The sequence below is a fragment of the Nyctereutes procyonoides genome, unplaced genomic scaffold, assembly GCF_905146905.1.
Source record: "Nyctereutes procyonoides isolate TBG_1078 unplaced genomic scaffold, NYPRO_anot_genome, whole genome shotgun sequence".
NCBI lineage: Eukaryota > Metazoa > Chordata > Mammalia > Carnivora > Canidae > Nyctereutes > Nyctereutes procyonoides.
The window spans coordinates 22,112,145-22,125,533 of NW_026575139.1; the positions used below are offsets into that span (position 1 = coordinate 22,112,145).

The following is a 13,389-nucleotide window of genomic DNA, read 5'->3' on the forward strand; positions in this document are numbered from 1 at the left end:
AAAAATGTGTTGTCAGATAGTAAAATAACTAATGTTTATTGAGTGCTTATTATGAAAGACACCACTCTGAGCACTTTACATGTATTGCCTTATGTAATCCCTCTAGTAACCCCTCACAGTGGTTCTAGGATTGTCAGTTTTTCAGAGGAGACTAAGGCTCAGAGTGGTTGGGTAACCTCCACAAGGTCACATGGCTAATCTGTCATAGGAACAGGATTTGAATCCAGACAAGCTGGCTCCAAAGCTATGTCCCTTCAGATTGGAGAGAGAAGAGAAAATGAAGATAGACATAAACACAATAGGTAGAGATCAAGATGTAACCAGTCCCTGTGTACCACTAGCAAAAGGTTCTTTATTCATTTGGTCTTTGAAAATATAAGGGTAAATTTACACATAATTTTTTCCTGAAATTTTAATATGACAATTTAAAAACACACCAAAAAGTTGAAAGAATTATACAAGGAACACCTTTCTATCTCCACCACCACCCAGATTCTACTAGATTCCACCACCTAGATTAACTTTTCTTTTAACAATTGACATTGCTAGGGACGCCTGAGTAGCTCAGCAATTGGGCGTCTGCCTTCAGCCCAGGGTGTCATCCTGGAGTCCCAGGATGAGTCCCACATCGGACTCCCTGCATGGAGCCTGTTTCTCCCTCTGCCTGTGCCTCTGCCTCTCTCTCTGTGTGTGTCTGTCATGAATAAATAAAATCTTAAAAAACAAAAAAACAATTGACATTGTTAAATTTACTTTATCACCTATCTGCTAATCTCTCTATCCACCTTACAATTTTGATGCATTGCAAAGTCAAAGTCATCAGTATACTTTACCTCTAAACATTTGAGCTGCATGCATGATTCTGGAATTTATATTCAAAAATTAAACCAAGGGATCCCTGGGTGGCACAGCGGTTTAGCGCCTGCCTTTGGCCCAGGGCGCGATCCTCGGGCTCCCGGTGCATGGAGCCTGCTTCTCCCTCTGCCTATGTCTCTGCCTCTCTCTCTCTCTCTCTCTCTCTCTCTATCATAAATAAATAAAAATTAAAAAAAAAAATTAAACCAATACTGTTGGATTTAAGTTAATTGCAAGTGAGTTAAAAGGGCTGAATGTGACTATAAAGAAATTCATGGAATTATTGGTCATGGTTAAAGAATATTTTCATTCTAAATATTAATGCGTAATATAGTGATGAGGAATTTTCAACTCTGTTTACACAGAGGATGGGGAGGCACGTGAGAGGGATGAAATCCGGCATGACAGGCGAAAAGAGAGACAGCACGACCGGAATCTTTCCAGGGCAGCTCCTGATAAGAGGTAGGTGCTATTTGAGATAAATACAAATTGTGAGTAGTGACTTTGTGAATCCTTTCGAGAAGAGGTTTAGTCCACTGGAACCAGTTTTGCTTCTCTCCCTTTCCTCTCTTAATTTGATAATCTACTAAATCAGCACTTACTTTCCTACACTAAACTACTTACTTTTTCTTAGCAGAAGAATTAACTCCCTGGAAGAAATCCTTTCTCATCACCTTGTAGAGTCAGCTAGATTGCGAATGATAGGAATATAGAAAAGGGAATTCAGATCTTGTTTATGAAAAGAAGGCAGTAGATAGGCTTGTTCTGGTCTTTTCTTTCCTATTTCAAGTGGTAGGACAAACTGATTATGTGCCTATTCCTCTAGACAGGGAAGAAGCTTCTGTACCTGCATTGAGATCCTCTTATATGCAGAGGACTGTCCCAAGTACAGTGGAGGAGGAGAGCAGGTTTTGTGAGAAGTGAAAATTGGCCTCTTCTCATAAGTAGTTCACTTAAAATTCAGAAAGACAAAGCTACCATATAAAATTACTTGAGAATATTAACAAAGCACTGTTAATAAGTACAGGCCTGCTTGGAACAAACAAAATACATGTATGGGGACTCACACTAAAGTAGGGATTGGTAAAGTTTATGCTTCACCAAAGACTGAGCGCTGAATTCTGAGTGAGTGTTAAATGCAAATATAAAACATTTTTTTTCTCATCACTTTGGTGGCTGATACAATCCATTTTTTCAAGTTATGTCTTAAACATTGAAAAAGAAGATTCCTGCCGGTATTGTTATTTAATGGCATAGTTCATCTCCCTGGATAAGTGGAAACCATGGAGAAGCAGAAAATCTGAATTTAGAATTGTAGGTAAATGCGCAGTGTAGAAGAGAGAGGAATGAAATGTGAAAGTGCACAATTAAAAATACTAATGGTCTGAAATTCCTAAGCTGTAAAAGTCAAAATGGCTCTGTAGATAAATTGGGCCCTTAAAACCAGTAAAGTGGTTATGAGAATTGATAATGTAGAAAAGCTGTAAATTTGTGATTGGATGAAAATCTGGTCGTCTATAGAAATTATTTTAAGACCTGGGTTTCTGGTAAAATAAATGATGACAGTTACCATGGTTTCACTGCGATGTAGATTGCATACATACTGAAACAGCAGGGGAATTAAGATAATCTGAATATTGAAAATCATACTGAGTAATTCAGTCATTGACATGTTTTCCTCAAAATTCTAATAGGGTAAAATTACTAAATGCGGTTTAGGTAAAGAACAGAATTTGGCTTATTGAAAGTGATTCATATACGTCTAATTTGCATCCATTCCCTCCCCCCCCATCATATAATAGCAAATACAGACCGTAGCAATTTCATATCTCAGCATGCTCTTTCTGTAAGGTGATTGCTTATATTAAAAACTTCATGTCAAGAGTGAGTCTCTTGACAGTTCTTTTCAGCTAACAGGAAGGCCTGATTGTAAAACCCCACCTCTTCTAATAATCCTGTCTCTGAAATGCTATAAGGACTACCAGCCTGATTATGCATTATCAAGGAATATATGTTCACAAGATATGAACAGGACATATTCATTAACTTTGCTTCTAAGATTGGTTGTATTTAAATTGAAATTCGGCTTGTCTGTGAAGAGTTTTCAGTTAGTGACATTGTATTTTGAAACAGGTCAAAACTACAGAGAAATGAAAATCGAGATATCAGTGAAGTCATTGCTCTTGGTGTGCCCAATCCGCGGACGTCCAATGAAGTTCAGTATGACCAAAGGCTCTTCAACCAGTCGAAGGTATAAGGAGTTTAGAAATACCAGGTCTTAGTTAATGTGAATTAATCCTCAGGGAAAAGAAAATTCACATACCATAGATTTGGATCAGCCTAAAATATGCTGGCATGAGAGGGAAAAATTAGAAGTTGTGTGATGTAACTTACAGAACCATTTTATCTTATTTTGTCATATCTAAGGGTAAACAGTTCTGATTTTGACCTCTTACAGATGGTTAAAATTTAAGACACTATTAGAAAATGAAAGAAAAATAGTGTGATAAAATTTGATTTGGGTATATAAGTCTTATTTATAAGGTAGAGCCAGTGTCCGACAAAAGTATCTCGGGTTTTTTGTTAATCTTTGAAAAAAAAATGTAATGCTAAAGAAATATAACTTGAGATCTTTAAAAGATGAAGCTGTAAAACTAAATTTAAGTGCTAGACTAGTTTGTCAGGAAATCTGATTTCAAGTACCTGTTGTTATGAACTAGCTAGGACACATTAGGCCTGAATAAGTGCTTTTATGTGTTAATCCACCCAACATTGATTGTGTACTATGCATAAGACAGTGAGATCAAAGATAGATGTACTTTTGCTGTGAAGGAGCCTTCAAGTCTACTGGAAAAGACATGTATAAATAAGGACAAGGCAGACTGCAATAATGATAAAGTATAAAAAGTTCTACTGGGATACAGAGGGGAAATATTTATTATGACTTGGAAGGCCTTAAGATTTGAAGGTAGCATTTGAGTAAGCTCTTCTAGTTAATAGTAACTTATTGGGTACTTTTTTACATTCTTGGCAGGGTTCTAAAGTCTTTTACTTTCATTATCTCACTTAATCCTTATATAGACCTTATGAAGTCATACTATTTATTATAATCTCTATTTGTATATGAGAAAATTGAGATACATAGAGGTTTAGCTAGAAATTGGTAGAAGATTCAAACATTTGTTTTCAAAGGTTGTGGTCTTCAACGCTATATATACAGTGGTACAGTATATATATGCAGTATTAGCAGCCTGAGGTTAGGCATGAAAATTCCACAAAAGTAAATATTTATGACAGTCACCTCTTACAAGCTTAAATTTTTTCAAAGCTATAATATAAATTTTTCCTAAAAAAGCACATCCCTTTATTAAGGAACCACCCAAATATATTAAACAAGTTTGTTGTTGACTTAGGATTTTCATTAAGAGCCTTATTGTCTCATGCTATAATAGTGATGTTTTCAGGGAGTTAAGATATATAACACTATTATTCTAAATGACATGAGATACTGTCAGTACAGTGTACACCTCTTGATCTTGGGGTTGTGGTTCAAGCTCCATGTTGGGCATAGAACTTACTATATTATGAACTTAATAAATGACATCAGATACATGCTTTACAGTTCTGTCTTCTTGCCACCATCCAACAGAAATTGCCAAGTACCTGCTTATACTGTCCTGCAATTTTAATGACTTCACTAAAATTGTCAAACTTGTTAATTACCCCTTTACTTAATCTAAGGACCAAAGGTGATAAGAATAAAAATTTATGGACTTTGTGAGTTTTTATGAAGATCTTTTTAATTTGCAGTTCAGATTGCTGAAAATGTGAGCTATAAATGATTACATGAATGTAATCAGATCCAACTTTTAATAATACATTTTTATTTAATGTCCTTTTCCCACAGGGTATGGACAGTGGTTTTGCAGGTGGAGAAGATGAAATTTACAACGTTTATGATCAAGCCTGGAGAGGTGGTAAAGATATGGCCCAGAATATTTACAGGCCCAGTAAAAATCTGGACAAGGACATGTATGGTGATGACCTAGAAGCCAGAATAAAGACCAACAGGTACTAAAGCAGACAGCTCAGTTTCATTGTTTTGCACTAGTGAAAACAAAGTAGTTCATAGTCCTTTCTCTTTTTCCTCTAGATTTGTTCCCGATAAGGAGTTTTCTGGTTCAGACCGTAGGCAAAGAGGCCGAGAAGGACCAGTTCAGTTTGAGGAAGATCCTTTTGGTTTGGACAAGTTTTTGGAAGAGGCCAAACAGCACGGTGGCTCTAAAAGACCCTCAGACAGCAGCCGCCCCAAGGAACATGAGCATGAAGGCAAGAAGAGGAGGAAGGAGTAGATGCACCTCTCTTCAAAGTGAATGAACTTTTATCGATAACCCTAATGATGCAAGTCAGATGGGAAAATACTTTGTAAATGGCCAGGATAAAAACCAAATCTGGGTGTCAGAACCCAGCACTACTTTTTATTATGGGAATAAGGGGGGGGATGGAAAATTCTTTGAACTATTTAGTTTTTTTTTAAAGAGTGGGTTGTGTTTGTGCTTCTCCTACCTTTTGGCATTTATAGAACATACAGCCCCACACATGAAACTAAGACCACTTCCTTTTGTGTGACATTAGTACTTTGGGGTTAATATTTTGTGTAAGAATGACTGCTGATGAATAAAGTTGCCCCAGCCACAGTGAGTAGAAGGATGTTCATGTACTGGAACTATCCTGACGTTTGCCCCTATTACACTCTGTTTTAATTTGGAGTGGGGAAGTAAGCTCTTGCTCGGTGCAACTATTTGTTTCAAATAAAAACATTTAGACAAAATTTCTAATTTTTTTACTTTATTTAATAGGTAGAGATAGTCTCAGATATCTTTCTCTTCATCAGATGTTTGACCCCCTTGCAAAACTTTTGGTCGCCGAGCTTGAATGTGGAGCTAAAAAAAAAAAGAAAAGAAAAGAAAAATCAAATAAGCATTATAAGGAATGACAGTATCTGCAAAAACATTACAACTGAAAACTGCCCCTTTTAGGCTGCCTTTTTATAAGGGAGTCAGCACCAATAGGTCAAAAGAATGTTATTTGTTCCCTGTTCTGAAGACTAAACCAAATGAGTTTAACCAAAGGTTGCACGGTAAGTGGAAAAGCCAGGTTTCGACCCATCTCCCTACCTTGCAAGTAGACTGCTGTTGCCACTGTTGTGTTAGATTGCTAATCATTAAAGGATCTTCCTAAACTACCCTCCCCAGACATTTTAGAACAGGCACTCTATCACCACCACCATTCTTTAACCAATATTAAGGGAACCTCAGTTACAAATTTCCCAAGGTCCTTGTCATTCGACACTTCTAACCTACTGATATACAGAAAGTTTGTGATAATATACAGAAAAATAATTACCTTTACACCATCAATAATATGCTTTTCTTGTTGTAGTGCATTCTGAAGATCTTCTTCTGAAGAAAAATGAACCCAACCCATACCTCTATGAAATCCTGTCTCTTTGTCCTAAAAATTCAAAATTTAGAAAAGATTAACATGAACATGGAAAAGTTTCCATGAGTTAGAAATCAAGCTACCAACTTTATCTGCCAAAATGGGATAACTGACATTTCAATAAACATCAAAAACTTTGCTTTAATACAGGCTTACCCTCCTAGTTACCAAAGGCTTAACTCCTTTGTTAATCTTAACATTCTGCTTTTCTGCTGCCATTGGAGGAAGTAAGATATGGGTAGTAAGGTTTCTGTCATGCAAGATACAAACTACACTAACAAGGATAATCATGGGACATTTTGATCACATAAAGAAATACTCTGTTTCTAACTTCTTCACTTATAGGAGCTAAAAACTTAAGCCTCAAAACCTAGTTCATTTCTGGTAATTTTGGAGACCAATTACTCTTATCACCACCACTACCATTATAATCACATACTCCTAATGAAAAATAGGAAAAAAAATATATATAACCCTAACTTACCTAGTTCGACTTAACAGTAACACTACTTCCCTTTGTGTAAAAAGCAGAGTGCTTATCCTTCAACCTATACATTAGCACATGTGGAGATGATTCTAACCCACACCACCACCCCTACTATTTAAACAGATACAAAGATGTCCATTCACTCAGTGTACATGGTCAGTCTTGTTACAAAGTTATGCTGTGCACCACCCCCAAACCAAATTTTCAGAAATTGCCCTATTTTATTTTTTTTTAAGATTTTATTTATTTATTCATGAGATACACACAGAGAGAGATAGAGGCAGAGACACAGGCAGAGGGAGAAGCAAGCTCCATGCAGGGAACCCGACGCGGGACTTGATCCTGGGTCTCCAGGATCATGCTCTGGGCCATAGGCGGCGCTAAACCGCTGAGCCACCCAGGCTGCCCGCCCTCCTATTTTAAAGGTGACTTTTTAATACTTAAAATACTTTAGTATTAACCTAGACTGCAGGAAAAGTTTCTGGTAACATCCCAGTGATTCACACCTTACCTCAGATAGCTACAATTTCTCCTCTACTTCCATATGGCCATTTCCCTAAGTAAAAGCCTTAAAAAATCTGTTTGTAAAAATTTAGGTACTATGTATCTAAGATAGGAACCTGGGTACGCCTGGGTGGCTCAAGGTCCTGATCCAGAGGTCCTGGGATGATCGAGTCCCACATCAGGCTCCCAGCATGGAGCCTGCTTCTCTCTCTGTCTCTCATGAATAAATAAATAAAATAAAATCTTAAAAAAAAAATAGGAACCTGGATTTCTAATATGAGTATATGAACTTGTTAATCAGAAACTAACTTTTCTCCTGTTATATTTAGTTTTACCAAGAGTCAAAATTCTCTTTGAAGATCTGTTAACTCCAGGTCTTCTTTTTTTTTTTTTTTTTAAATTCATGAGAGACCCAGAAAGAGACAGGCAGAGACACAGACAGAGGGAGAAGCAGGCCCCACGCAGGGAGCCCGATGTGACACTCGATCCTGGGGCCCAGGTCATGCCTTGGGCCAAAGTAGATGCTCAACCACTGAGCCACCCAGGCGTCCCAACTCCAGGTCTTGAATAATTTTGTTTATACTTTTAAGAAGCAAATGGTAATCAAGAAAAATGTGTTACTATTTTTGAAGAAATTTTTAAGTAGGTTCCATGTCTAGGGTCGAGCCAAATGCATGGCTTGAACTCACCACCCTGAGATCAAGAATAGGACATTTAACGGACTGAGCCACTCAGGTGTTCCTGGGGAAATTTTTTTTAATGCTCTTCAAAAAAACAAAACAAAAAAACAAATTTCATCCTCTTTATAAAATTGTAGTTTTTAAACTTATAGAAACATTTTTGAGTAATGTGCCTCATTCTTTTAATCTACTGTATAAAACTCCATTGTATCAATGAATTAATATCTATTTAATCCCATTAATGAACATTTAGGTTCTTTCCACTTATTAACTAAGGCTGCTTTGAACATTTTTGACCACACCATTTCTGGAGAATAAATTCCAAAAATGGAATTGCTAGATAAAGCAAATACAAATTCTTAATTTTACCAAATTACCCTTCAGAAATGAAGTACATTTCTGAACAATTTCAGTACCAGCTTCCCCACACTCTCACTAGCACTAGATAGGAGTAATCTATTAGATCCCTGGAAGGCAGCTAACATTAAACCAAGAGTTAACAATTTTAATTACTTTAGGTTATTATTTTGCCATAGCCTTTTCTGTGCCTTGAGGAAAAAGGGGGCAGTTTTAATGAAGCATGTGTAAACTTCATGTGCACCCACATCCCACCCCCCAAAACCCAGTAATTCTAGAAAGCCTACAGAAAAATACAGCCCAAATAAAGTAGAACAAATTTATAAACTGATTTTTATATCTTCCTTAGAAAGCAAAGAAAATATAACAAATGTAAAAACACTAAAAGAAAAAAAAAGCAGTCCATTTAAATAAGGATAAAAGTTAAAATAGGTATTCTCTGCCAATTAGTTTTTTTTTTTTTAATTTTTTAAAAAAAATTATTTATGATAGTCATCACAGAGAGAGAGAGAGAGAGGCAGAGATACAGGCAGAGGGAGAAGCAGGCCCCATGCACCGGGAGCCCGATGTGGGATTCGATCCCGGGTCTCCAGGATCGCGCCCCGGGCCAAAGGCAGGCGCCAAACCGCTGCGCCACCCAGGGATCCCAATTAGTTTTATTATAAAGTCATTCTCCAGTATCAAGTCCTTATTATTATAATAGGTATAATTCTAAGATGGTCCCATAATTTCCACATGTCCCACTATGTTGTCCCACATAATCCCCTCCTTATGTGTATGTGGGACCTGTGACATACTTCTGACCAAAAGAAAATAGCAAAACTAATGGTATGTTGCTCCCCTGACCAGGTTATATAGCGAAGGTGATGGGATGTCACTCTTGTGACTTTGTTATAAGATAACAGACTAGAGAAACTCCTCTTTAAAGAAGTAAGCTGCCATGTTGGGAGACCTGCCAGGTAACACAGAACTATACATAGTCCCTACAAGCTGAAAGCCAGCAAAAAAGTAGATATCTCAGTCTGCCAGTTCAAAGATGACTTCTGCCAACAACCTGAGAGAGCCTGAAAATCAATCTTTCCCAGTTGAGCCTTTGAGCCTCTGATGAGACCAAAGCCCCAGCTGATACCAGACTGTAAGCTATGTGAGACCCTGAGCAAAGGATCCAGCAAGGCTATGCCGACTTCTCATCTGTAAAAACTGTGAGATAATATATGTGTGTTTATTTGAGTCATTACATTTGTGGTAATTTGTTACATAGGGTAAGGTTTTTTTTACTTTTTAATCGATACCACCCTCAATTTTATCAATAAAGACTCTGAACAGCTACACTCCAATAAAGTCATATAAGTTGGTATGCTTTAACAAAAGTCGAGAATTCGAGGATAAAATTAGAGGATCCAATAATTAAGGTATAACTTTTTTTTTTTAAAGATAATACTCACAAAAGGTACAGTGCACTTTCGTACATGGCCAAACTGTGCAAAGTGTTCTCTCAGCTCACCTGCATAGGAGAAGAAAACATGTTAAAAGTAGTTAATAGATTTTGGAGCTCCTGGCTGGCTCAGCTGATAGAGGATGTGACTCTTGATTTCAGAGTTCTGAGTTCAAGCCCCACATTGGGCATAGAGATTTTTTTTTTTTTGAGATTACTTAAAAAAAAAAAAGTAGTTAATGTATTTTGTATCCTCCAACCTAGACTGTAGCCAGAAACCAAAAGGGGAACGTAGAGTCCTCAAATTTTGTGAATAGAACTACTTGGCATTTCCTTGAAGCCTTGAGATTTAGGAAGGAGCTATGGTATTGACTACAGATTTTCAAGTTATGATGGGGCTACATCTGATAAAGCTATTATAAGTTGAAAATACTGTAAGTCGAAAATGCATTTAATATACCTAACCCACTGAACATCATAGCTTAGTCTAGCCTACCTTAAACATGCTCAGAACACTTACACTACCCTACAGTTGGGCAAAACCACATAACACAAAGCCTGTTTCATAATAAAGTGTTGAATTTTTCAGGTAATTTATTGGCTACTAAAAATGAAAACCAGAATGGTTACATGGGCACAAAATGGCTGTAAGTCTCAGTTGTTTACCTTTATGATCACATGGCTGACTGGGAGCTGCATGCACATGGCTGATGCTGCTGCCTTGTATCACAAGAGATTATCATACTGCATAACACTATGCAGTATGGGAAAAAAATCAAAATTAAAAATTTGAAGTATAGTTTCTTCGGAATATATATCACTTTTATACCACTGCAAAGTCAAAAAACTGTAAATCAAAACATTGTTGAGTCAGGAGCCATCTGTATAAAACTGCAATGTACCAGAGATTTGGGGAGATAAGGTAGGGGCATACACAAATAAATTGCTGAGTTGACTATAGTCATCATTCCCAGCGGATAATGAGCATCATCATCACAGTTACTGCGCTAGGTGCACGGATAATAATCCCTGTGAGAAACTCATAGAAGACAGATAATTAAAATACAGTGTCTTGATAGCCATATTATAGATTTTCAAGTAAAAGCTCAATTTACTTGCCTTTCATAAAATTTATACTAAGTTAAATAGTTAACACTCTAAAATTTGCTGAGATGACCCTACTTTCCTGCCTTATTACCCATTGGTGGCCCACAGTGACTCTCTAGTAAGCAAATTAAATTCTATATATCTGTTCTGTGGGTTCCCATCTTTACCTGTTGTTCTTCCCCCTTGGTATGTCAATAATCCTATCTCTTCCTGCCTAAATTATAACTCTCCTTCAGGACCCAGGCCAAATATATCCACTGAATGTTATTTTATTGGGCTTCTACTGCAATACAAGGCAATGTACTACTCCGTGAGATAATAGCAGATAAGATGCATAGTAGATAATCTTAAAGTTCAAAAATTACATGATCTCTTCTGAACTACAGTGCTTGTACTTTCACTGGCTTATACTTCATATTACCAGGTTATTTCTCCCTGGTTCATCTAAATGTCACTGGCTCAACAACTGCCTGTATCTGCTGTAAGTCTCCTCACCTTCACCACTATATCATAAACTTCCTAAGTGATGAGTCCACTATGTCAAAAACAATTGATACACAGAAGTGCAATACTTGCTGAATGAATAAATGCTTCAACAACCCAAAGGGACTAAATTTCTGAAGAGCTCCAACAGTTGGTCAAACCATTTGGCAATATTAGGACCTCATGGAACATGTTACTGGAGAATAAACAAAATAGTGTTAAATATGCATGTTTTAAACCATGTATTAAAAGTTCTAGAAAATATTCTCTTCCAAAACAAGCTCTGGAACGTAGCTCTCTTGCCAAATTACCTATAACTATTATGGGAAAACAGATGTAAGCACCAAAAACAAAGCCCACCACACACAGATACTCCTTAAATATTTGCTGAATGAATGAATGAATGAAGACTGTTTCAAAGCTGTATATTCATCTGCTTCATATTAAGAAGATGGGACCCATATCAATCTATTATCCACTCTACTACTCACACCGGAACCACAAAAACAGGTAAGCAATCCGATTTCCATTTCTTTGTTTAAGGGAGATGACCTGACACATGAATATCTACAAAAGTGACCATAGATTTTTTAATTTTTGGTAAGCAAGTGTAAAAAACCCTTTCTCAAAATTGCAACTGACGAAAATCAAAGCTGGTGAGAGACTTCAATACTGATTACTCCCAACTCTCTATCTCCGGCCTAGGCCTCTCCCATGAGTTTCAATTATATGAAAATGACAATCATTTATGGAGTACTCGTTCTGTATCTAGCACAAGTCTGTGGTTTACATACAAACTCGTTTAATCTTATCAAAAATCCTATCAAGAAGGTATTACTGACCTCGTTTCATAGATGAAACCGAGGTACAGTGTGAGCCCTTTTCCCAAGTACCTCCCGTGTAAGTCGGGTTACATAACGACTGGAGGGCCGAGGTGGCCTTCTAACCTAAGCGGTAGGGCTTCAAGGGGCACTTCTCAGTCAATGACACACATCTCCTCCGTCCAACTGCGTGATGGAGAACTCGCAGGTTTTTCTCAAACTCAACACATTTAAATTTTACTCTTCATCGTCTTTAAACCCGCCTCCCCTATCTCCTAATCACCAACGCCAAAAACCAACGCTAAAAAGTCGTTCTTCCCTTTTCCTCATTCCGTACTCTTTCCCCTATTCAAGCCATCGCGAAAAGCCGTGGATTTTAACATAAGTGGACATGACCCCCTTTCCACCACTATCCTATTTTCAGGTCCTCGTCTTTGGACTAAATTACTGAAACTGCCTTTTAACGCGTCTCCTCGCCCTCAATCTTGCCGGTTTGAATCCATCCTCCACACCGCAGTCAAAATAACCCCTTCTAAATCGTCGATCTTAAAGTTTTCAAGTAACGAACCGTTCCACCGAATCACTCTGAAAGGCAGGAGGCCGTGAATACGTGCCGCAAAAACTCAGTGGCATCCCGGAACGACTCACTGCAAATTGTAATATTATATTATATATACATATATGATACATATTGATAGATATTGATAGATATATATGATATAGAGATATATACTGATATATTATTGATATATATTCATATATATGGATTGATAGATTAGATAGATAGATATTGACATATATATTTTATATATATATATATATATACTTATTTATTTATTTATTTCTGCTCACTGGCTTGCTCAGGAGCCACAGCTCTTAATCCAGCCACCACGCTGATTTAAGTGTTCAGCCGAAAGCAGGGCTTTCGAGGACCGCTTGTACCTAAAACTTCCGTCCCTAATACGTTTCCATCACTCACTCGAGGCCGCAGTCCAGGGAATTTTTCTGACAAAAGCCACCGGCCGGCCAATCTTGGTACGCAGCGCCACAGCGCCCCTCGCTGCTGAGGCCGCCATCTTTAGATTGAGGACCTCTGTGACCTGTGGTCGCCACCCCGGAAGAAACTGGCGGATCCGGGGCACGCAATCTGCTTCCGGG

General features: G+C 37.6%; 2 protein-coding genes across 2 annotated transcripts in view; one reads left to right on the top strand and one right to left on the bottom strand.

The window, feature by feature from the left end:
• Positions 1–5,686, top strand: part of SNW1 (SNW domain containing 1) — a 34,238-nt gene extending 28,552 nt beyond the window's left edge. The window contains exons 11-14 of the mRNA XM_055304121.1: positions 1,221–1,317; positions 2,989–3,106; positions 4,763–4,926; positions 5,009–5,686. Coding sequence (XP_055160096.1) covers positions 1,221–1,317; positions 2,989–3,106; positions 4,763–4,926; positions 5,009–5,207 — 578 coding nt within the window. The 3' untranslated portion in view covers positions 5,208–5,686. The remainder of the gene's footprint in view (positions 1–1,220; positions 1,318–2,988; positions 3,107–4,762; positions 4,927–5,008) is intronic.
• On the bottom strand, positions 5,687–13,334 carry SLIRP (SRA stem-loop interacting RNA binding protein). Its single transcript, XM_055304122.1, has 4 exons — positions 13,211–13,334; positions 9,831–9,889; positions 6,262–6,369; positions 5,687–5,798 (listed from the first exon to the last, which is right to left on the bottom strand). The coding sequence occupies exons 1-4, from the start codon at positions 13,305–13,307 to the stop codon at positions 5,727–5,729; spliced, it is 336 nt and encodes a 111-aa protein (XP_055160097.1). The 5' UTR covers positions 13,308–13,334; the 3' UTR covers positions 5,687–5,726.
• Between the last annotated feature and the right edge of the window lie 55 nt (positions 13,335–13,389).